The 23,435-nt window shown below is 29.4% G+C and overlaps 2 protein-coding genes and 2 pseudogenes across 2 annotated transcripts; 2 read left to right on the plus strand and 2 right to left on the minus strand.

Annotated features, from left to right (window-relative positions):
• Positions 1 to 23,291, plus strand: part of LOC132945093 (uncharacterized) — a 32,875-nt pseudogene extending 9,584 nt beyond the window's left edge.
• On the plus strand, positions 219 to 12,192 carry LOC132936266 (zinc finger MYM-type protein 1-like; annotated as a pseudogene).
• On the minus strand, positions 7,255 to 10,919 carry LOC132936531 (uncharacterized). Its single transcript, XM_061003271.1, has 8 exons — positions 10,160 to 10,919; positions 9,781 to 10,011; positions 9,480 to 9,650; positions 8,611 to 8,806; positions 8,322 to 8,522; positions 8,166 to 8,252; positions 7,800 to 8,091; positions 7,255 to 7,434 (listed from the first exon to the last, which is right to left on the minus strand). Exons 1-8 carry the CDS (start codon positions 10,414 to 10,416, stop codon positions 7,352 to 7,354), a joined length of 1,518 nt encoding a protein of 505 aa, XP_060859254.1. The 5' UTR covers positions 10,417 to 10,919; the 3' UTR covers positions 7,255 to 7,351.
• On the minus strand, positions 12,402 to 19,089 carry LOC132936280 (uncharacterized). Its single transcript, XM_061002978.1, has 8 exons — positions 17,754 to 19,089; positions 16,898 to 17,274; positions 16,596 to 16,802; positions 15,846 to 16,202; positions 15,604 to 15,736; positions 15,246 to 15,415; positions 14,489 to 14,935; positions 12,402 to 12,519 (listed from the first exon to the last, which is right to left on the minus strand). The coding sequence occupies exons 1-8, from the start codon at positions 17,934 to 17,936 to the stop codon at positions 12,402 to 12,404; spliced, it is 1,992 nt and encodes a 663-aa protein (XP_060858961.1). The 5' UTR covers positions 17,937 to 19,089.
• Positions 23,292 to 23,435: the final 144 nt, after the last annotated feature.

Below are 23,435 nucleotides of genomic sequence, written 5' to 3' on the forward strand. Positions count from 1 at the left end.
ATATGAACGCGGTAACGTTTTGTGGCGAGCCATCGGCCTCACCACATGGCTCGGCGTCTTAGCGCGCCACAGTCACTATGATAACAATTGATAAGATGTTTGTTTATTTTTTTTTTTTTGATGTTTTAATGTAATAATGAACAATAATTATTGTGATGCTTGCAATATTAAATTTAAGAACCGATCAACATTCTTGTGCCATTTGGCAAGTAATCATCATGGACCATTTCCTCTTGTCAACGCCACAAAAAATATTGATGGTGATGCCAACAAAAGTAATTTGAACATAATGTACTTACCTATGAGTTATACTAATATGTTTTTCTGTTACTTTTCAGAGTCCTTTCGTACCCGACCAATCATTGTTAACAGCAATTCAGAGTCTACTCTCAGCGATGAATGTTCAAACAAACACCAACGCTACCGGTGCAGTATATGCAAAAATAACTTCTCGTTCGACTCATGGTATCAGCGGCACGTGTACACACATATGCCAGGAAAATATTTATGCAATTATTGTTCAAAAGTGTTTAAAAGAAATGACAACTTGGTAAGACACACAAAATATATTCATTCAAGCAATCTAACAGCGAACAAATGCAACACATGTTCAAAGACATTCAAATACAAAAGTTCACTGAAGGAACACAGAATAAATAATCACTGTACGAAGAGACGAAAACACCTATGTGAGGTCTGTAAAAAATGTCTATGGTCGAAGAAAACTTTACATTACCACTTGAATGCACACCATAATAAACAAGAATTCATGTGTGGTACATGTGGATTGACGTTCACCGCACCTTACAAAAAGAGTCGTCACCGCAAAAAAAAATGTATTAACAATAATTTAACCAAAAAATATATATATATCACATTGTTTTAACAGCTTACTTTTTCCAGGACCATTGAAGCATAATCCACAACCTCTGAACTGGCAACCATTCATAAATCATAATAATTCAAATGGAACAGCAGTCACCGCCTCCGTACACGTGTGAATCATTGTTGCAGATGGAAGTGGTTGAGTCTTCATATATTGAGTACAACATATAAGTGTAATGTTCCACACTACCCAAGGGGTCTTACACATAAGCGCGTTTTTTTTATCAAGGTGGTTTCGCCTAGAGCCCTAGTCCACCGTTTTTGAAATCTTCATACTGGATGCTAAAATAAAAATATAAATAGTTAATAGTTATTATGTTTGAATTATTAAGTTTTATAAATTACCATTTTTTTAATATGGCGACTCTTCTGATAAGGTTGGCTGAATTTTTCCTTACAAATTGGGCACTCATACGGTGTGATTGATGCATGAATATTCAAATGATAGGTCAATGTCTTTTCTGATAAAAATGACTTATTGCACACTTTGCACTTGAATTCTACATTGGGATTTTTGGAATGCTTTTGTTTCTTATGTTGTTTCAGTGAATCAAAGTAGTAGTATGTATTTTTACAGCGGGGACAAGGATATACTTGCCGCTTTCCATGAATTTCCCTATGCCGCATCATTGAATCTTCTCTTGTAAAACATTTCAGGCAATTATCACATTTCCATTTGGCCTGGGCCCATAGGCGTAGTTAGGGGGGGCTTAGACCCCCCAGTTGGAATAATAGCCCCCCCCCAAAAAACTTAAAACTGAAGGCCACCTATATTTAAAAAATATTCAAATAAATAATTTTTTCGATATTTAAATATTGATAAAAATAATTCTTTATTTTTTTATGTCACTTTATCCATTACATTTCTTATAAGTTATAATATAATTCAATAATGTGTTGTTTTTTGTCGGTCGATATTATGTCGTTAAGGTTAAATTGTGCTTATTTTATTAAAATACGTCCATACGTCATATTCTATTCATTATTTTATTGTGTTATTATTATTATTATTTACAAAAATCACAGAACAATAAAATGCAATAGCGATAACTGATAAGAATATAAGATAAACGCTACACGCACGTGATGGAAACGAAATGTACCGAATACCTATCACTAATTTTATCGTTCTATGCTAGGGTTATTGCTATTACGAACTTTTGAATAATACAATTATTGTAATTCAATCAGTTTAGTGTTTACCAAAATGGAAAAAAAATAAATTATTTAGTATTTTCTGTAAACCTAAACAGTCTGTAGACATTTCACTCATTTCAGTTAGATTGATTAATTTTATTATTTTTTTCATTATTAGTGTCTAATAAACGGAAAAGATTTGAGCCTGCGTCTTTAAGAAATTTTGTTGTAACAACGACAACTGGTGCTGAAAATGATGATTCTCAAAGTAAAACTAATATTAAGGATTATTGGAAAACTCACGCTTATTATATAATAATAGATGATGTTGTGAGTAATATGAAAACCAGATTTTCATCAGAAAGTTTACAGTTGGCAGTGGCTATTGATTACTTTTTTGATCTTGACTATGAAAAGAGCTTATTTTTTATTCAACAATATAAAAGTGAGTAAAAAATTAAATTTACATTAGCTATTTTTTTTATTTCAATTGCTTTAAATTTGACGATTTCAATTACTTATATTACAGTTGAAACATTTCCGAATCTATACAAACTTCTGAACTTGGCTTTAAGTATACCAATTTCTTCAGCATCTTGTGAACGGTCTTTTTCGACTATGAGAAGAATCAGTATCGAATAATATAAATCCTGAAGATATTTTAGAGATATATTCTAAAGAAAATAGACGGTTAATGTTATAACAGTAAAAAAAAAAAAAAAATAGATATATTTTAAATAAAACCTTTGATTGTCACCACCGTTATTTGTATTTTTTATGTAAATTTGGCATTTGCAGATGTACCGGTTGGGGGGGGGTTGCTAAATCCTTTCCCTGGAAGGGCTAAAGCCCCCCCCAAAAAAATTGACCACCCTACGCCTATGCCTGGGCCTGAATATGTGTAGCTTTGTGCCTCTACCAATGGGATTTAAACTTAAATGACTTGGGGCAGTACGTGCATTAGATTTGTTTCTTAATGTTTTGGTTGTTCGCTAAATACAGAAAAAAAGAACTTTTTAGGTACTAACATTTACAAACCCACAGTATATTACTGATGATATTGAACTGTTAAACTTACGCTTGTCATCATCAGACTCATTATCTAGTTCAACATCATCATCATCACTCGATTGTAGTTGTTTAAGTTTGGGTTGCACACATTTGCGTAAGATTGCTAAAAAAAAATACATAAAATTAACTCCTGGTTATAAATGATATTGAACTTTTAAACTTACGCTCGTCATAATCAGACTCATTATCTAGTTCAACATCATCATCATCATCATCACTCGATTGTAGTTGTTTAAGTTTGGGTTGCACACTTTTGTGTAAGATTGCTAAAAAAAAATACATAAAATTAACTCCTGGTTATAAATGATATTGAACTTTTAAACTTACGCCCGTCATTATCAGACTCATTATCTAGTTCAACATCATCATCATCATCATCATCATCATCATCACTCAATTTTAGTTGTTTAAGTTTGGGTTGCACACTTTTGTGTAAGATTGCTAAAAAAAAATACATAAAATTAACTCCTGGTTATAAATGATATTGAACTTTTAAACTTACGCTCGTCATCATCAGACTCATTATCTAGTTCAACACCATCATTATTAATACTCAGCTCTAAAATATAGCAACAAAATAGTATTTATTATTTAGTTATTAAGACTAACACGCATATAGTATACTACCATTTTTTGACATTTTGTTCTGCAGCTCCCTCATCGTCATGACCAACGCCAGCATCATTAACATTAACACAATCACTATAGGCAATGGATGCTTTTATCAATTCTTCAACCACTATAAAAAATAAAATGTTATAGATATTAAATAAATCACAATAATATGTATATTATATTAATTAACACTATATTTACCGTCATTGACTATGCAGCACAACTTGCATAGACATTTACAATTCGAATTGCCAAAGTAATCATAGCTGTACTCCACTGTAATTTCATCGCCGGTTCCAATGTCCTTGATAGCCTTTACATAAAGTTTACCATCTGCATGCGCATTGAAAATGGAGCTGGGATAACAGCTGTGGTTGACAAACGATATTGGACCAAGGAGCAGGTGTGGTACCTCTTTTTTATTCGACTTGCCCGAATACAAAAGTGAAAAATCATTAACACCTATAATGAAAAGTAAAAATAATTAAGTACTTTTAAAATGTTAATATATTATAAACAATGTAACGTACCAGCTATGATGAGCTCTTTTGAGAAAGGGAAGTGATGGCCACCAACATCATAAAGTACAGTATTTTTTTTAATAAAACAATTGCTTATTACCATCACTTGCTTATAAAGTTCGTTATGTGGTAGGTAATCACACTCTACAAACTTTACTTTCGAGGCCATGGCCATTGCCGCCACGTACATTGCCTCGTGTACCTTCCTTATTTGTCTGTAGATCGGTCTATCTTGTAATTCATCTTCAACATTCAGTGACATTTTGTGGGTGGTTGTGGCCAATACACGGTCCATATATTCCTTAGTGCAATAATCATCAAATCTAGCTAGCACAATTGATTTCTTCATGACTCTGATTTAGAAAAAAAAAAAAAATTAATTAAGTGGTGTTTGCGCGCATTTGGATGAGACCACGAGGTTTGTATTTAAACGTATAAACAAATTGAAAATAGACGTAAATTATGCATTAAATATGGTTTCGGTAATATTAATTAAAACTAAAACAATAGCAAGGGCCTTTACGGTATTAAAAAAAAATAAAACCCGAAAAATGTGGTCGGTCTAAGGTAGAAAAAACAATTATTTAAATCGCTCTTTTTTGAACGGAAAAAAACCAACAGATTTACCACGATATTGCACTACAGCTTGCGGTAAATCACATGTGACAAAGTCGTGTGCGTGTATACCAATCGATAGATATACTATTTATAAAGGTGGTACAAGAATTGTAGTTTTGGGGACGGTTCAAAGTGACTTTACCGCCGGGTTGCCATGCAATATTGCGGTAAAATGAATATAGTCGCGTTTAGACGGTCGTAATAACTCGAGTTTTGGACTTAGAGCTCTGCAAGTGTTATGGTTGCATTCGGGGGGGCCTCAGCTATCTGGGCTTTGCATTGAAAAAATTCCCAAGTGTCTAAAACGGCCGTTTTCCTTAGCATACGAAAAGTAGACGCCATTATTCCGAACACATTTTCGACTACCCAGCGAGCACGTGAAAGACATGTAGTTAAACACCCTTTCAACACTACCCTTAGCATAGGGCCCCGGATGAGGTTTCATTATATTTGTAGATAAGGCAAAGGCATCATCTGCTACAATTACATATGGCATAGGAAGAGTAGGCAAGGGTTGATCTGCCGGAAGTAATAATACGTTATTTTCAATTTTTTTGAACAATGTTGTGTTTCTAAAAACGCCACCATCACTAATTCTGCCTTGACACCCAATGTCGGCGTATAAAAAATTATAATTTGCATCTACTAATGCCATCAGCACAACACTAAATGTTCCTTTATAATTAATATATTCGGATCCACTGTTAATGGGGCGCTGTGTAATTATATGTTTGCCATCCATGGCACATATACAGTGAGGATAATTCCATTTTTCCTCCCACTCTGTTGAAATGGTTTTCCATTCTTGTGGGCTGGTAGGCATCTGAAAGAAATAAAAAATAAAATATTCGTAGGTATAACAAAAGTTATAATAAAATGGTAAATAATCTAACATAAATTAATTAGAAAAAGAAATAGTAAAATAAAATAACGAATAAAGTCGTAATCTTCCATATAATTAATTTTACAATTAATAATTATTCATTTTTACATTTATTGCTTTATCATTAGGTACTATTTATATTGATAATAGTTAATTAAAGTCCTACGAAATTAAAATATAATATAATATAATAAATATTACTTACTTGTAAACCAATATCAAATTATTTTTATTTAAAATTATGTAGTGTCTAAATAATATGAATACCTACGTATTCATTAATTATTGTTGAACTAGATGTTTTTACTGTTGAGTATCAAATGAATCAAGTCTGTCCTATACGACTGTTTGGACTGTTGTGATCAATGAAAATATGAAAAAATTGGTGGGAGAAAGCTGTTTTGGCAGGAACAAAACCGCGTAGTGTGGCATAATGAATACCGTCCGGTCAAAACGCATCCGATTTACCCGGACCCGCCAAAACGCATAGTGTGGCTAGGCCCCTAATATAAATTAATATCAAAAAAGACAATAACACGCCAAAAATGAAAAAAAACAATATAACAACAAATTGTCCAATTGTCTCCACGTTTGAACAGCCACGTCCATTAATTGACCTATATCGTATATGTTAGTGTATACAGTGTACACGTAGGTTCATACATATTTTTATAAGTTTAAAAATAATAGTGGGCAGTGACATAAAATATTTAATTAAGATATAATTATCAAAATAATATTGCAATAAAATATTTTGAAGTTTTAAACACAAGGTAATCGTTTTTTTTAGGAATTGGTGGATACGTCATTTATGGAAGATAGGGACCCAAATAATGACGATCTTCTGAATGTGGATATCGGTGAGGAAGAAACTCAGGCTGAAGCAGGTAGAACTTTTAAAGAACTGGCTAGGAAAAAATCAAAAAAAAACAAACTTAAGTGATGTGGATTTAGAAAAACGTATGGGAGACGCATTTGATATACAAAAAAGCGTTTCAAAACAGCCCCCTAAAGATGATGTACAACTGTATACCGATTTATTGGCAACAAAACTGAGAAATTTTGACGAAAGAACTCGTGAAATAATAATGCATAATATTGATAATTTGGTCTTCAATGCTAAAATGAATAATTATGAAAAATCTCCTTACCAGCCTAATTCTTATTACGATCAACCCATGTCTACCTTACCGCGAATACCACCTATCCAAAGTAATACAATACCAATTTTAGAACGATCAACGTTTATAAAAACTTAAAATATATTATAAATATAATTAACAATGAAATTAATTATAGTTGACCATAGAATCTCGGGCTGATTGTAAAAGATACAACTTATCAAACCTATGTAAAAACAAAAAAATCATATTAAGTAATTTACAAAGTTAATTAAAATTAAAAAATATTTTTACCTGTGGATATGGCCCGATTATGCCTTGTACATATCCATCATTGCGATGTCCAGCCCTTCTCAAAAATCCCATGAGGTCCCCATCTTGGTTCAGTTGCTCCACATGACCAGCTAAGATATTTGTGGTGTTCTCTCGTTCCCTTCTTGATGCACCATCTCTAATCTGAAATGTAATTATTAGGTATATAATTAAGTTAAAAAAAATAATTAAAAATTAATAATCACCCTGAGGTTTCTTCTGGCTTGTTCAAATTCAATGAAATATTGATTTTCAATGATAGTCAGTTTCTCTGTAAGTAAAGTTATTGATCAGTATGAAATAAATAATTGCAATATTTAATATCTATTTTAATAAGACACATGTAATAAAAATACCAAACCCAAAGATAAAAATCAAACATTTTAATTGAAAATCAAATTTTAAACTACGCATTTACTTACCAATTACTAACCAATAACTTCTTTTTGTTAGGTTACACATGAAACACATATAGTTACACATCAACACAAACATATAAGACAAGTAACACATCTTGGAAGTACTACTTCTTATTAGGTTAAACATGAAACATAAAATACAACATTATATAATACATATATAAAAACAAAGACAAGGGGATGCAACATGAACACACTATGTGCTACAAAAACTCACGAAGGAAATTCCAAACATTAGGGTGTCTTTGCATTTGAACAAGAAGTGTAGCGTGGAAAGACTCCAAGTAGTTGTTGGTTCTATATTCTTCTCCAAAAACACTGATTAAATCTGGACCGACCTGTAACAACCAAAAAGATTCTACATAGCCAATTAAAAAGTTTCTCATGCCTCGTTCAATCTCAGGAAATTGTCTAGTGTAATGAATGATAGCCCTGAAACCATCAGTCATGGACAATTGTGGACAGCGTGGGTCATTCCTAGTAGCGGGTAGATGAGGTAATGCCAAAACCTAATAATACAATAGAGAAGTATGAAAGAGAAATACAAAATACATAATTTAATAAAAATATCAAACTTATTTACCATTCTGAGAACTCGAGCTGCTACCGGGTTTGTACGAACCAAGTCCAAAACACTATTCATCCTTCGGTGACAATAACGTACAATTGACTAAAAAAAAAAAACAATTTTTTTAAAATACAATGATCACTTATTACACACACTTTATAACATAGTTACTTGAGTAAAATGGAACCAACAACATCTTAATTGGCTTTCTGGAAATGATTGCTGAACAGCTGACATCAAAGCTTTTTCATAATCTGTAATAAAACAAACAAGTTCATAATTTAATGGTAAAATATTTCGTACAATATCAATCAGAGCCGAATAAACTTCTTCAGTCATACTCCCCAGTAGAGCATAGACCATTGGAAACGACTAAAAAAAAAAAAAAAAATTTATGAGAAATATATCAAGAAAAATAATGTTGGTTATGTATACATAATAAAAATTATAAAACACTTACTACACTTCTGAAAACCACCTGGACTGTTAGGAAACATTTTAAATCTGCTGGAACACGAGGCACAGCCTTGAAAGTTCCATCAATCCCAACCAATGTCACCGTGGCCAAGTCTTCTCGGTATTTTTCAATTGCAGCCATATTTGCAAAGATCAGTCCAACACTCCTTCCATTGACCACTAATGCTTGTTGAAAGAACCTAATACCAATTTTTAAAATAAAAAGTAATAATTTTGAACATTCTAACTAAAAATAATTTAATTATTATTTTATAAAATAATTTATCTATTTATAAAATAATTAATTATTATTCAATTTGTCATTGTAAGGTTAAACATGATGTATTCACAACTACAAATACCTTGATATAATTTTGTTTTTAATAACTGTGAATAATAATTAATGAGTCAAATATTAAATTTGATAACTTAAAATTTGTAAATTTACAGTGAAATTGTTTAAGAGATAATTATGTCAACAGCATTAAGTATAGAATGCTTATCATATTAATAATTATTATAAACAGACAATGTCCTTTAAAAGCAATATTTTAACTACTTGATGATAAATAGAGATTAAATACACAAAAATACTATTCATAGGTATGGGAAAAAAATAACCACAAATGTGTCCATAAAGGCATAAAATATTATTAAAGGTTTTGATAAAAATATAAGCATCTACCTGGAGGTCCAATTATTAATCTCAATTTAAATTACTAGACATTTTTTTATCAGTAATTGTTAATTTAAAATTGAATAAAATATACATTTCACATATTGATATTATATTGTTAATATATTAAATGTATGTGACTAATTATAATAAAATAGTTTATTAGTTATAAGCTTATTACAAACAATTTCATTTACCTAGATGGGGGATTTTGAACTGTAGAAGCATAAATGGCATTACGTTCTTCATTCAGCGCAACAGCAAGTTGTCCTATGTCAAGTGGTTGTAGTGGGAATCTTCTACGTCTCATCTTTTTCACTCGTTCTTGAGCTTGAAGGAATGTGTAGTTGGGAGCTGCTTCTGGGTGGCTAACAGACATAATTAAAAAATACCAACAAAGTAGTTAAAAATTAATTTATATTGTTCATTATTTATAAGTACTAACAAATAATAAATAATATGAATATGATTATATAGATAAGTTTGAATATGACTCACTTGATAATTTCATTATTATACAATGTTCTCATAAATGAAGTTGTAACTGCTGGATCAATTCCTCTTTCACCAATGGCTTCTCTCAAAAACGGCACATTCAGGTCAATCTCTGCAGGTTGGTGATCGTGGTAGTTCTGTAGATGAATCCTATTATCCCTCAAATCTGTACTTACAGTTGCAGTGGAATGACAGTACTGGTTCCGCTTCTTCTGCCGTTCGCATACTAAATACCTATAAATTTAACAAATATACCTATATTATACATAATATAAAATAATGTTAATTAAGTTAACAATAAAGGTCAAATAAAGTTGGGTAATTAATAATTAAATTGAATAGGTACTATATACAAATTAAAAAATAATACTATTATACATACAGGCGGCCTCCTCGAGCTTCATGTTTGTAGTACTTAAATCCTAAATTGTCCACATAAATCCTTGATTGGCTTTGAACTCCAGGAATTATAGAATAAGTTTCAGACACTCCTACAACGACAATCTCTTCATCTTCTTCATCTTCTAGTTCCTCTTCTTCTTCATGCAGTATATGATCATCTTCATACACAACTGGCAAAAAGTAGTCATGGTCCACCAAATGATCTGGAAGAGCGACGATTTCTTCGTTGTTCATCATTATTACAAACCTATATGCTAAAGTAAATACACAAATAAAGATAAAAAAAAGTAATTGTTTTTAATTAATTATAACAAATAATATCAGATGAATAGCAGGTAGGCAGTTTACAACGAATAACGAAACACAGAAAATACAAACAAAATAAAATTATTCAAATTACTACTGAATAGACAAGTGATAGCACAAAGTCGACGGAATCGGGTATGACCGATGGTCAAAGTTTTAAAGAGCGTCGTGCGGAAGCACGAACAAAGTCGGCAGAATGAAGTTAACCGATGGTTAACGTTTTAAAGAGTGACGTGCGAAAGCACAAACAAAGTCGGCAGAATCAAGTATGTCAACGTTAAACGTTTCAAAGAACAAACGAACAACTTAAACAGCTAACGGTGGTGCGTCGTGCGTGTATAGAAGCGAAATAATTCCGTAGACGTAGAGTTCGAGGGCGAGTCGTTGTTCAATCATTTCGACTTAGTGCGGTAGCACATCCTTCGATAATCGTGATGGTGGGAGGTGGCTAGGCGGTGGGAAACTGGGAAAAACGTCTCTCAAAAACCGTTACAAAACACAACAATAGAATAATAAAAAGGCGGGAATTATTAAATACATAATTGATATTGAACTTCAAGGTGGTGAATTTATGAATACTAAATTCTGTATTGAAAAATTTGAACTTATTTGAGGTTGGCTAAGTTGGTTTATCATTTTTTTTTTATTTTTTCTTTTTTTTTTTCTCCCATGATATTTCGGGACAAGTACCCCTATCCCGTCCACACCATAGAGTAATAGACTCTATGGTCCCCACTTACATCGTGTCGTGTGTACAATGTACATATAAATATATGTTATCACCAGAATTGATAATAATTTTGGTTTCATTGTTAACGTATTTTGGTTTAATCCATAGAAAACGCACGAAACGATATCTCACAATCATAAAAACTAAACACAACACGACACGATGAATCGCTATAAACGTTAGAGCTCGGCACGGTCCGGTCTTTTCGGTCTTTGTGCATTGTAATTTAAAGTGGTTCGGTCCGGCTCAATCCCTTCGTCTAAAAAAAAAAAAATTGTCTGGTTCGGTCCGTCTTCAATTCAAATTCGGTCTCGTTCGGTCCGGTCCCGTGATTTTAATTTTATATAATTTCTAAATTTATATGACGTGGTAAAATAAATAACTTCAGAATATCATATTATTTTATATGGTTAATTATAGTTATTAGTTAATTTGCTTAGATAATAAATAGCCGGTGATTGTTCGTGGTGTTATCATTTTACTTCTCAAACTCTGAATTTCACAACATTTTCGTTTTTATTAAAAAAAGAATTAAAATATTCATTGTTATTGGTTTGTAATACTTATTATTTATATTTTAATTAATTTATTATTTATTTTATAAAGATGACTTACAAATAGATTCTTATAGTTCGACCTTAAAAGGAGAGTTTGAATTATGGCAAATGAAGTGGGAAACAGAAACAGTATTTCTAACCAACTCCCTTGATACATTATTAAATTGTTCAGAAGATATTTTTCCTAATATTTATACACTATTGAACATTTTTTCAATCCTGCCAGTTACAACAGCTTCAGTAGAAAGAAGTTTTTCAACTCTTAAGCGTATAAAAACCTATTTGAGAAATTCAACTACTGAAAACAGATTTAATGGTCTAGCACTGCTAAATGTACATAGGGATATAGATTTAAACATAGAGTCATTAATTGATGTTTTTGCTAACAGAAAAGAGAGACGTCTAAACTTTAAATTATAAGTAGGTATTTAATATAATTAAAAAATAATTATGTTTGTCAATAAGTCATTTTTAAACTAAGTTGTTATTTTTATTTTTATCAGTTGGTTATTGTTACTACTTCATAATACTTTATAAAAAAGTGATTTGTTATTTGTAATATTTAAATTTTTTTAACCCATTCGTTTAACTTTATTATGAAATAAAAGAATATGTTGTTACATTTATAATCATTTAAATTTGATTAAATGCTCCAGTGCTCCATCGTAATCTCCTTTGGTTTTAACTATTCCATTTGTCATTTGTGTAAGGTCAGCTAAGACTTGTTTTCTTTTATGTTTGATAGAACTTAAAAGTTATGTTATGATCTTGTATTATTGTTAGTAATAGTAATAATATTTGAACAAAAAATGAAATGTTGTGTTTACAACACATAGGTTTTGATAAATGATAATATTGATATAACGATATTAAATATTAATATAGCTATAATATATAGCCTATAATATATATTAATTAATATATTAATCTATCAATCTATGGTTTACAATAATATTAATACTTTGCTATGTTAACTGTATGGGTGCCATAGTTGTTAACATATAATAATTATTGTAGTCCTTAAAAAAAATAAGCATGTAGTTAACACTTTATAAACCAAGGTGCCATAAAGTAATAAGTGGTAATCAGGTATTCTAATTTCTAGCATTGCAAACATTTGAAAAAAAAAAATAAGTGCCCCCCCCAAAAAAATATTCTGGCTACGGCACTGAGTTGACTCAGAACACGCGAATGGTGTTTCAAAAACTCTGAATTTGGAAACCATCATTCCAAAGGCGCATTCGACCGATTTTCTACCCCTACTTAATCTGTAATTGAAAATTCGCTTTTGATCGTCTTCTGTGGATATGGTCGTAGCAAATAAGATTTTAAAAGAAAAGCTTCATCCCTACAAAAATAATATGGAAAATTGGGGCCGTCGTTGTCGTATGGTAATGGTTCTGATTGTGGAATGTTCATTATTCCAGTTTCCAACCATCTACCCAAACGAAATAATCTAAACACACCTCCATCGCTATTTCTACCCAAATCTCCAATATCCACAGTGATAAAACAGCCGTCTGCGTCTGCACAAGCAAGTAGTTGTATTGAAAAAAAACCTTTATAATTAAAATTTCTTGATCCTGTGTTATTGAATTTTTTTATACGTATGTGTTTGCCGTCGATTGAGACCAAACAATGGGGTAGTTGCCAAGGCTGGGCAAGTTAACGATTTTTTTTAACTCGTTAAGTTAAGTTATTTTAAAATAATAAAGTTAAGTTAAATTAAAAGTTAATCATATTTTTTTCGTTAACTCGTTAAGTTAAAAGTTAACTTTGAAAAAAAAGTAACTTAACTTAGTTTAAAGTTAAAATTTTCTATTTTGCAAAAATAAAAAATTGCACACATAATATTAGTTTTTTTACACTCAAGAAAAATACTGGGAAAATTTTTTTAAATGATACATAAAAGTATTAACTAGCTGTCAAAAAACCTACTTTTCCAAAATAAATCTTAGTCCTAAACTCATACTCAAATCAATTTACCCAAGTGGTACATCCAAAAAAAAAAAACACAGTTTTCTCCCAACTGCCAAGATACCAATATTTTTAATTGATTCACATAAATTATAAAAATCAAACAGGCAGTACCTAGTACCTACCACCCAAATATATTTTCTATACTGAGTAGACAAAATGCAGCCACCGTGTAGTTTTAAAAACTAGGCTCAGCACAACATGAACAATTATTATCAGTAAAAATATAATTACTTTGTACTATATTTTTAGATAAAAATAAAACCACAAATGTTAAACCTTTAATAAATATCTTAAAAAATTACATATTTTGTATAAGCTTTAAACTTTTCGTACAAATTTAAATACCCGTTATAGAATATAAAAATAACTATACATTTAAAATAGTTAATTATAATTATAGAAGTTGTCTTTACAAACTTATGAATTATTACGCAATTATTTCAATTTTACCAATTGTGTACTTCCACTGTTACTAAACATGGTAAATAATAAAATAGTTGAGTCATGACTACAGCATTCATTATTGAAAGTCACCACATATCATTTAGGTAACATATAAATAAGATAATCGATAATCTCATTTATGTTGCTATATATCATTTATGTGTATTATATAGATATTATTTATAAACATAAATAAATATATTTTTTAACTGCCCAATATTAATTAATTACAAGGACAAAACAAAATTTAAATTTTTATTAAAAATATTTATTATATTTTAACAAAAGAGACATTTCAAAATTGTTGTCAGAAATGGATCCTCTCCTTTTGTCAAATAATTGACCACCAGCACTAAACAATCTCTCTACAGGAGCAGATGACGGTATAGCTGTGTTAAATTCTATATAAGCTTTTTTTAATTCATGTGTTAAATCAAGTGGTACCTTAATGTTAGTATTTGATAAATAATTAGTAACTAAAGTTTGGAAATCAGAGTTAATCACTGAGATTTCATCATTGGAAAAAGTGAAAAAATCATCTTCATCTTCACTGTTTGTTTCAATATTTGAAGAACTTAGAGAAGAAAGATTTTTGTTTTGATCAAAATGAAATTGCACACGATCAATAACATGTTGTTTTATGATGTTTCTGTCTTCGGGATTAGCCCAAATTAATTTAAACTTTGGTACCAATGCCGAAGAAACTTGTAATGTTTTTGACTGCATGTAATTTTTAAACCTGAAAATATAATGTATATTTAATGTACCATGTAACACATTATAATGATATAATTCAGTTTTAACTTAAGAATCGTTAAATATTACAAGTGCATTACTACTTATAAATTTAAAATATATAAATATTTGGGCGACATAGGGTAATAATATAAACATTAAACACTATTTATGAAATTGTTCTGTAAAACGTTTTTGTACCATTTTAACTTTATAAATAAGTTTTAACTTTTATGAATAACATTGGAGTACATATATCATTTTTCATTGAGTTCTAATGAATATAATAAAAATTTAAAAATGTATAAAAGTACCTTTTGGTTAATCCATTTTTTAAAGCATGAACCAATGGTCTACAGAAATTTAAATTATTAAATTCATTTAAGGCTTTGTTTATAGCAGTAATTGTTGGTAATAGATATCCAATACACACATGTTGTTCACCTTGTAAAATATCTAGCCCTGTTGCAATTGGTTTCATCACCTAAGATAATAAAACAATAAGTATCATACATCCCATTGAAGAAAAATTTGATTTCCTTCTCAATTCCTTCTTCCCAAAGTAATGACAAATTAATAAGAAAAAAAAATTGTTTTTCTTTAGTTTCTTACTGTTAAACTATTATATTTCTTTCATTATTACCTATCATTATAAGTAATAATTTACCTAACCTTGCAGTATTCAATTAAAAATGAAGACTCTCTTTGACCTGAGAAAGGAGTTAATTGAAATGCTGTGAATATTGTATCCATGTTATCTATATGGTCAACAATACATTTTATGGCATCGTAGAATGAATTCCATCTGAAAATTATAGTAATTTATTTTGTTATTAATAATGAAACACTGATATGTCATAATAATACATGATATTTAATTTTAAAGTATTGAAATTTAAATAATATTAGCTTGCCTGGTTGCGTTTGGTGTTATAAGATATCTTCCCAGAATTTCTTTAATTTTATCAGCACATTGTGTCGATTGATTCTGCTTATTGAAAATAGATTGACATTTAGCAAACACACGCCTACTAAGTACTTTATATGGGCCATCTTTTTCTGCTTCAAGAATATCAACTGTTGCAATTAAATTTAACGTGTGCGCAGCACATCTTTGATGTTTCGGCAATTTTATATCTAATACATCATTTGTGTTTTGAGTTTGACCATCAAGTATTTCAGTGATATTTATGGTTCTCAATATTTCATCATTTTCAATTTCAATATTATTACCACTATAATTGTCAATTTCATTATTAGCACCAAACACTCTGAAATCAAAATAAATACATTTAAAATTGAAAAACTTGTAATAATAATTGTAATTATAAAAATAAAATGAATACTATGATATAATGAATGAACTATTACAAAAAAAATACAATATATAAATACATACAATTAGTATATTATTATTATAAAAAGTAAAAATAATCTATGATTGTATACCAGCGTTTAGAAATTAATTAATTCTAGTATTTTTTATACTGTTGAAAAAGATAAAATAAAATCTGATTATCAGCACTGTATATAAATTACAATTTTAAATAAAATTCAAAAAGTTGGTGTAAAATCATAGCTTAATGAATTTGTTATAATAAATTATTATAAATCATAATATTTATAACTAATACAAATGGGCCATTCTAAAATATATATCTTACTTGAAAGCTTTAACAAAATTTGCTGCGTTATCTGTGACTATTAGAGTGGTTTTAGACTGTACATCAAATTCTGTAAGAACTTTTTCAATTAATTCTGCTATATTATCGTATGTATGCCTCCCTAACATGCGTCTACAAGCGAGGGCTCGGGAATTGCGTTCCAATGTAATTGGGTTCAGCCAATGAATTGTAAAACCCATATACGATCTACAATAAATTTATTTTGTAAACATAGGTTTAATATTATTATTAAATAACAATTAAAAATTTATTTTTTTTATAATTTAAAAATAATATTTTACCTGTGGAAAATACTCCAACAATCTGCAGTAATGCAAACATATTCAATTTTTTCTAATTCAGTCTTCAGTTGTTGAATCATATCATTGAACAATGAGCTTACATTTCTCATCATACTTCTTCTGGACATAGGAACTTTATTCGATGTTAAGTGACAATATTTTATAAATGCAGGGTGCTCAATCAAAGAAAAAGGTGACACAGTATTTATAATGAGTTCTAGGTTAGCCTTATCAAATTCTGTTTGACTAAGATTTTTTACAGTTTTTCCTACTTCCGATAATTTCAACTGTTTTTTGGGTTGAGTACAATTATTATTATTGTACGGTTTCCTTTTTCCAAGCTCATTAAATGTAATTAATTCACTTGGATGAACATGCTGAAAAAATAGGTATTAACTTCAATAATAATATAAAACGCATAAAAATCGCACATTTTTAAATTTATCCACTTATTTTTCAATATTTGATACGAAATTACGGTAATTTATATCTACGAGTTTTAGTTTTACTAAAGATAATATTGTAAAATAACAAAAATCATAATAATTACTGAAATTTTTTTAAAACAGGTAGTTAGGTAGCTAGTACTTCTAAACACGATTGATCAAAAAATAATTTTAATTATTAATTTTTCGAGTTGTTTACAAAAGCTGTACAATTGGTACTTTTACTATAATATGGTGATTTATTTTGATATGTTTGAAAACAATTTAATAATAATAATAGACGGTTGAACCTTAATATTAACTGGATATTTTTTTATAAATTCACGAATAATTATAATTATAACTGTCCGATATGCATGAGGAACGATATATATAATATATATTTTACTATAAAATATAAATAAACTTACCTTGATGTGAGTTTTTAAATTTGAATTTGAACTTATAGAAGTTGATATCAATTTTATTTTTGGCATGCATAGCATGCATTTGAATGTAAAATTTGATTTTTTTTCAGTTGTATCTGATGTTGATAGTTGTTGTTCGAAATAAGTTTTTAAATAGGGCCACTTTAAAATATGGTCTTCAGACATTGTAGTTAAAAAAAATAATAAACTTTTACAGAAATATAATAAGCTAATAAAGTAATAAACTAATAACTATATATTATAAATTCTAACAAGATGCGAACAGAACACATGCTAGTTGGATAATGAAATTAAATTGGAAATTTGGAAATTAAACCACAGTTGTTTTGTGATTAATCCCCGTCGACACTAGCTCTCGTGGTATTTACTATTTTCACAGAATATTCTTAGAATTTCCATGGGTTTATGATGTTTATAGTGTTTACTGTTCGTCTGTTCATACAATAACAATATTATAAAAATAAAACGAACAGAGCCTTGATTCACAAATCATAATAATATAAAATTCTTGTAATCTTATTTACGTTAAATACATACAAATAACAATAATATTATATTATCTTTAGGTACTCTTTATTTTAATATTATATAGTATATCTGTATATACAAAGCTATTCACTCATATCTGTAAAAGTTTAAGCGAAATATACATCATAATATTATATAAATTTAATTAAATACCAAGCAGAAATATTGAATGGGTAATAAATTATAAATTTATATTACGAAGGTTGACACAAATGACACATGATGGTATACTTATATTTTATCATTTTATTGATTATTAGTTGTTTTTATTATAGGCTTCACCAATAACATGTCAAAACAATTATTTATTAAATTCCGCATTTTATCTGTGTTGTGACTTATTATAATGCCGGTAATTATTGTAGAACCAAATTCGGACTAGCCGATTATTATTTATTGCATTTATTTAATAATGGTAAAACGTTCACGACAATATTCAACATCCACTTCAGGGAACCCATTTAAACGATAATCTGTAGGTATAACCTATCTTTGAAAATATTATTAATACAATTTATAATGATAAACGTGTAGGTAGATATTATATTATAGCCCATATAATGACTATTAAAGTTATTTTTCATATTATTTTCGTCTACAGGAAATTCATATTAAAATAATAAATAATAAATATACTAAAAACCTCATTAATAATTTGCATTATTCTTTGCACTAAAATTAACTTAATTTAGATACTTTTAAATAAAATTAACTTAAAGTTAACACGTTAATCTTAAAAAAAAAGTAACTTATTAAGTTAAAAGTTAATTTGTAAAAAAAGTAACGAGTTAATTAACTTAATTAAAATTAACTTAACGGTTTAACTTAATTTTAACTTTTAACTCGTTAATGCCCAGCCTTGGTAGTTGCCATAGGAGATCATAACGTGCTGCAATATTTTTCCATATTTCTATACTTGGTACTGGTAAATAGTTAGGTTGTAGACACTCCCAAATAGCTTCTGTCGTTTCTGCAATTATTTTACCAACAGTAGTTTCTCCTCTCATAAAATGTTGAGCCAATGCTCTAAAATTACAACCAGTGGCTATAAATCTGAAATAATATTTTATTAATAGACTAATTCGATTTTTAAATATTTTTTTTATTAATCAAGTTTTAATTGTCAGAGGTATTTTGTTTTTTTGAAGATATTTCCCACATAATTCGCAATGAAGGATATGTCCGAATAATAAATCAATCATGACAATTTTTTTTTATGTAGATCTGGCATGAGGTCAAAAAGATTACTAATTTTGAAAATATGACAAATAGCGCTACAATTAAAACATAAACGAAAAATCATATATGTGAATCATATATATTATACTTAAATAATTAATTTAAAAAATGTTTAATAGTCGATATTAATTAATAATGTATAACCCTTTCAGCACTGACCTACATTTTTGTGTAGGTGAATAATTGTGTTACTACATACTGAATATTATTTCAATTTTATATCCATTGTCAACTAATCTACACTTTTGTGTAGGTAAATTTTTACCCTCTTTAAATCCTGAACTATTTTTTTACTTCAAATGGACTCATTAGGTATTGAAATGCATAGGAAAAATATTTTTAAAAAAAATTATCATCGGTTTGGCTAAAAAACAACCCACACATTTGTGTAGGTACATACTGTATTAGTATAATAAAAATAATAATAATAAATTCATGTAACACATCAACAAATAACAATTTTAATAAAAGAAAATATTGAACTTTTTTATTTTATTTTAATACACTTTTTTATCAAACATTAAAAATAACATGAATACAAAAATAATAATTACAGTGAATAATATAGTATTATTTAATAGGTACGTGAACATCTTTAAAACAAGTGTTCTTTGTAGTTAAACACAAATAAATATTACATTTACTACATCTTACCCGAGTACGACTTTTACATTTTTTATTTCTGCAATTTCTCGCTGTCTTCAAATCATCAACAATCGGCCAGTGTTCATATTTGTCCTTCGCTTTTTGCTCAGGTGGAAAAGGAGTTCTATAATTTTGAATTTTATGTTGTGGTTCAGTTGGTTAAAGGTTATCTTCACCAGATGATGAAGAGTCGAACGCAAGGGGACGTTTGTTTTTGGTAGAAGCTGCTAACCAATCACGTGCTATTTCCATTTTAAATTCCATCGAGTCTTTTATATTTTTTTTTTGAATTCCCATATTTAAAGCATCTTGTCTATACTCCATCCACGCATTAACAATAGATAAGTCGATAAAGTGTAGGGCAACTTTTAGCGTCCATTTTTTTGTTTTTATCCACGTAGGTAAGCCTCGAGTTGTTGGTCGCAAACGTCTACGCCACCCATATTTTGGTTATAAGTCTTGATTACTGATAGACAAGGAACTTTTATATATTTTTTTTCAGACTTACTCCAACGTGTTACCATTGTGTGTGGCTCCACACCTGTGGCTGTTGACAAAACAGTGACACACTTACTATCTTTCCATTTTATTGCAACTATTTGATCATCAGACCGCGTAAGTTCTTCCCATTTCCCTTGCTTAAATTTTTTATCTTCACTGAAATGTATATTTTTTAAACGATTATTCATAATTGTACCTGTCGCCTTTATATTAATTGCATTTAAACGATCTAGAACAGTGGTGAAATATCTGTCGAAAAATAATACAGAGTGTTCTGGAATAGTTTTTGCTAATCTTAAAACCACCGCTGGGCCTAATCCAAGAGATCTGTCTAATGGTGTATTTTCTCCTTGGTAAATTTCAAAATCAAGTAGTAAACTCTTTGAAGTTGTGATCACGAAGTTTTTTAGACCAACTGGTCTATGTTTATTTCTGACATATTGTCTATATGGAATACGTCCTAAAAATGGAATCATTTGTTCATCAATCGAAAAACTACTTACATTACGCGGTATACTTAAACATGCATTACGTACGCTGTCGATAATTGGTTTAATTTTCCAAAAGCGATCTGCTTGTGGTGGACGATTGTTGATATCCACATAGTGTAAACAAGAACGTAGTAAAAAAAACCTATCTCTAGTTATGGCTTGTGCAATTAAATCAAATTGGATACCTCTTTGCCAGTTCATGTGAATACGAGGATACTTTTTTACCGATCATGGCATGAGCTCCATAAAGAACTTTTATTTCATTCGCACAGGTTTTAAGTTCTTTTCCTAGTTTCGACATTGCATACATATTCGTAAATAAAGCTGCTTCATCAAAATGCGAGTCTGAAAGATATTTTTTAATATAACTAGACGCCGATTCGATTACTTTAAAAGCATGTGGGCCGTATTGCTGATCTGGTAATTGAATACCATTAAAAGGTACTGGAGCCCAATCAGTAGTTGTTACAATAATCGGAGTTTGTGGTTGATTATGTAGTGGTAAAGTAGGTAGTGTTTTCGAGGTATCTTCAATAAAATCATGATCACTAACCTGTTCAAACCCATTATCTTCTTCTTCTTCGTCGTCTTCATTATCTGCAGTATTTTTGTTAATAACTGGAGGTTGCCACGTTTTTTCAGCATCGGAATCGTCACTAAATCGGTCAATTTCTGACTCATCAGACAAAAATGATAAAATATCACCCTCAGTTATAGTTTTCGGTCTCATAGTTAATAATAAAATAAACCTTAATAATTTAAAATAAAAATGTTACTAAATACACGAAAAAATACTATAACAGAAATACGTAAAGTACTACACACGATGAGCGTTGTGAACGAACTAAAATAAATACTATAAAACCAATGTGCACATACGTGTGGGTTAAACATATTCGTGATTATTTACAATAGAATATAAATACACGATTACCATAGTATCTACTATATTCTTTGCTTAATTCTAAACCAGAAACATGTTTAAAAATAAAATATTGATAAATAATTAAACGTCTGGGCTTATCGACAAATATGTAGTCCAAAAAAACCCATTAAAATTCGTTATAAATAGAATATTATCTGTTTATTTCGATATTATTACTTTTTTTTCCAAATATAGTTTGTTACCTACACAATTGTGTTGTATAGGTCTGAAATCTCTATTTTATTTAGTTTCAATTATATCGATTTACAAAACTAAACCACACATTTGTGCATGTTAGTTTTCAGTAAATACGAAAATAGAAAATAATATAAGGATTTAAAACGATAACGATTTGTATACACAAATGTGTGGTTTAGTACGAAATAACACTAAAATTGAATTCTGGTCTAGTACTGAAAGGGATAAATGTGTTTAGTTATAAACTGTAAAGAGACGTGGAGAAATTTACGGATTGTATTTACAAGAAATATTACTAAAAAAAGTGGATCAGCTACAAAAAAAAAAATATTACCTCACAGACAAGATGCAGTTTATTAGACCTTATCTGAACTTAAAAAAAGGAAATTCAGCACCGGGAAATTTACCTTCTCCTTCACATGACAATGACAACGACCAAGACGCATCATTTTATCATGACAACTACAATAATACAGATTTATGCAATAACATAACAATAACTGAAGAAATTCCTTCAACAATTACAAGTAATATTGTAGAAAATAAAGTCGTTGACATTGAACCACCATTGAAAAAGAAAACAAATCAAATAATATCACTAGTGCAGATGAATGTGTAATAGATTATATTAAGGCTAAACAACGTACAACAGAGGAAAATCCAAAAAAATTGTTTGTGTTAAGTTTACTTTCAGATTTGAATGAAATGGATAATACACAATTTAGAAATTTTCGTACCCTGGTGAATGTTTTGATTGATGATATTTTAAAAACTACACAAGATACTAGTCATGGTAACAACACAAGCTTGTGCTCTACACCACTTAGTTCATGGGTTAGTGAATCCTCATCAGGGCTTGATTATGCACCGTGGAATCAAACTTCATCATCAGAAACAACATTGACGAACAATTTGACTAACGTGGACATTTCAAACGCAAACGTGGACATTTCGAATACGATGAACCAAGGATATTACATGCCTGATACTTGAATGATGTATACAGTATCTTTAATTATACACATATTTATAAAACTGACAAAATATAATATTATATACTTGTTATATTTTTTTTTTTTAATAATTTTAATAATTAAAACTAAATTATAATATAAAAATTACTTTTCAAATAATAAA

The sequence above is a fragment of the Metopolophium dirhodum genome, chromosome 1, assembly GCF_019925205.1.
Source record: "Metopolophium dirhodum isolate CAU chromosome 1, ASM1992520v1, whole genome shotgun sequence".
NCBI classification, from domain to species: Eukaryota; Metazoa; Arthropoda; class Insecta; order Hemiptera; family Aphididae; genus Metopolophium; species Metopolophium dirhodum.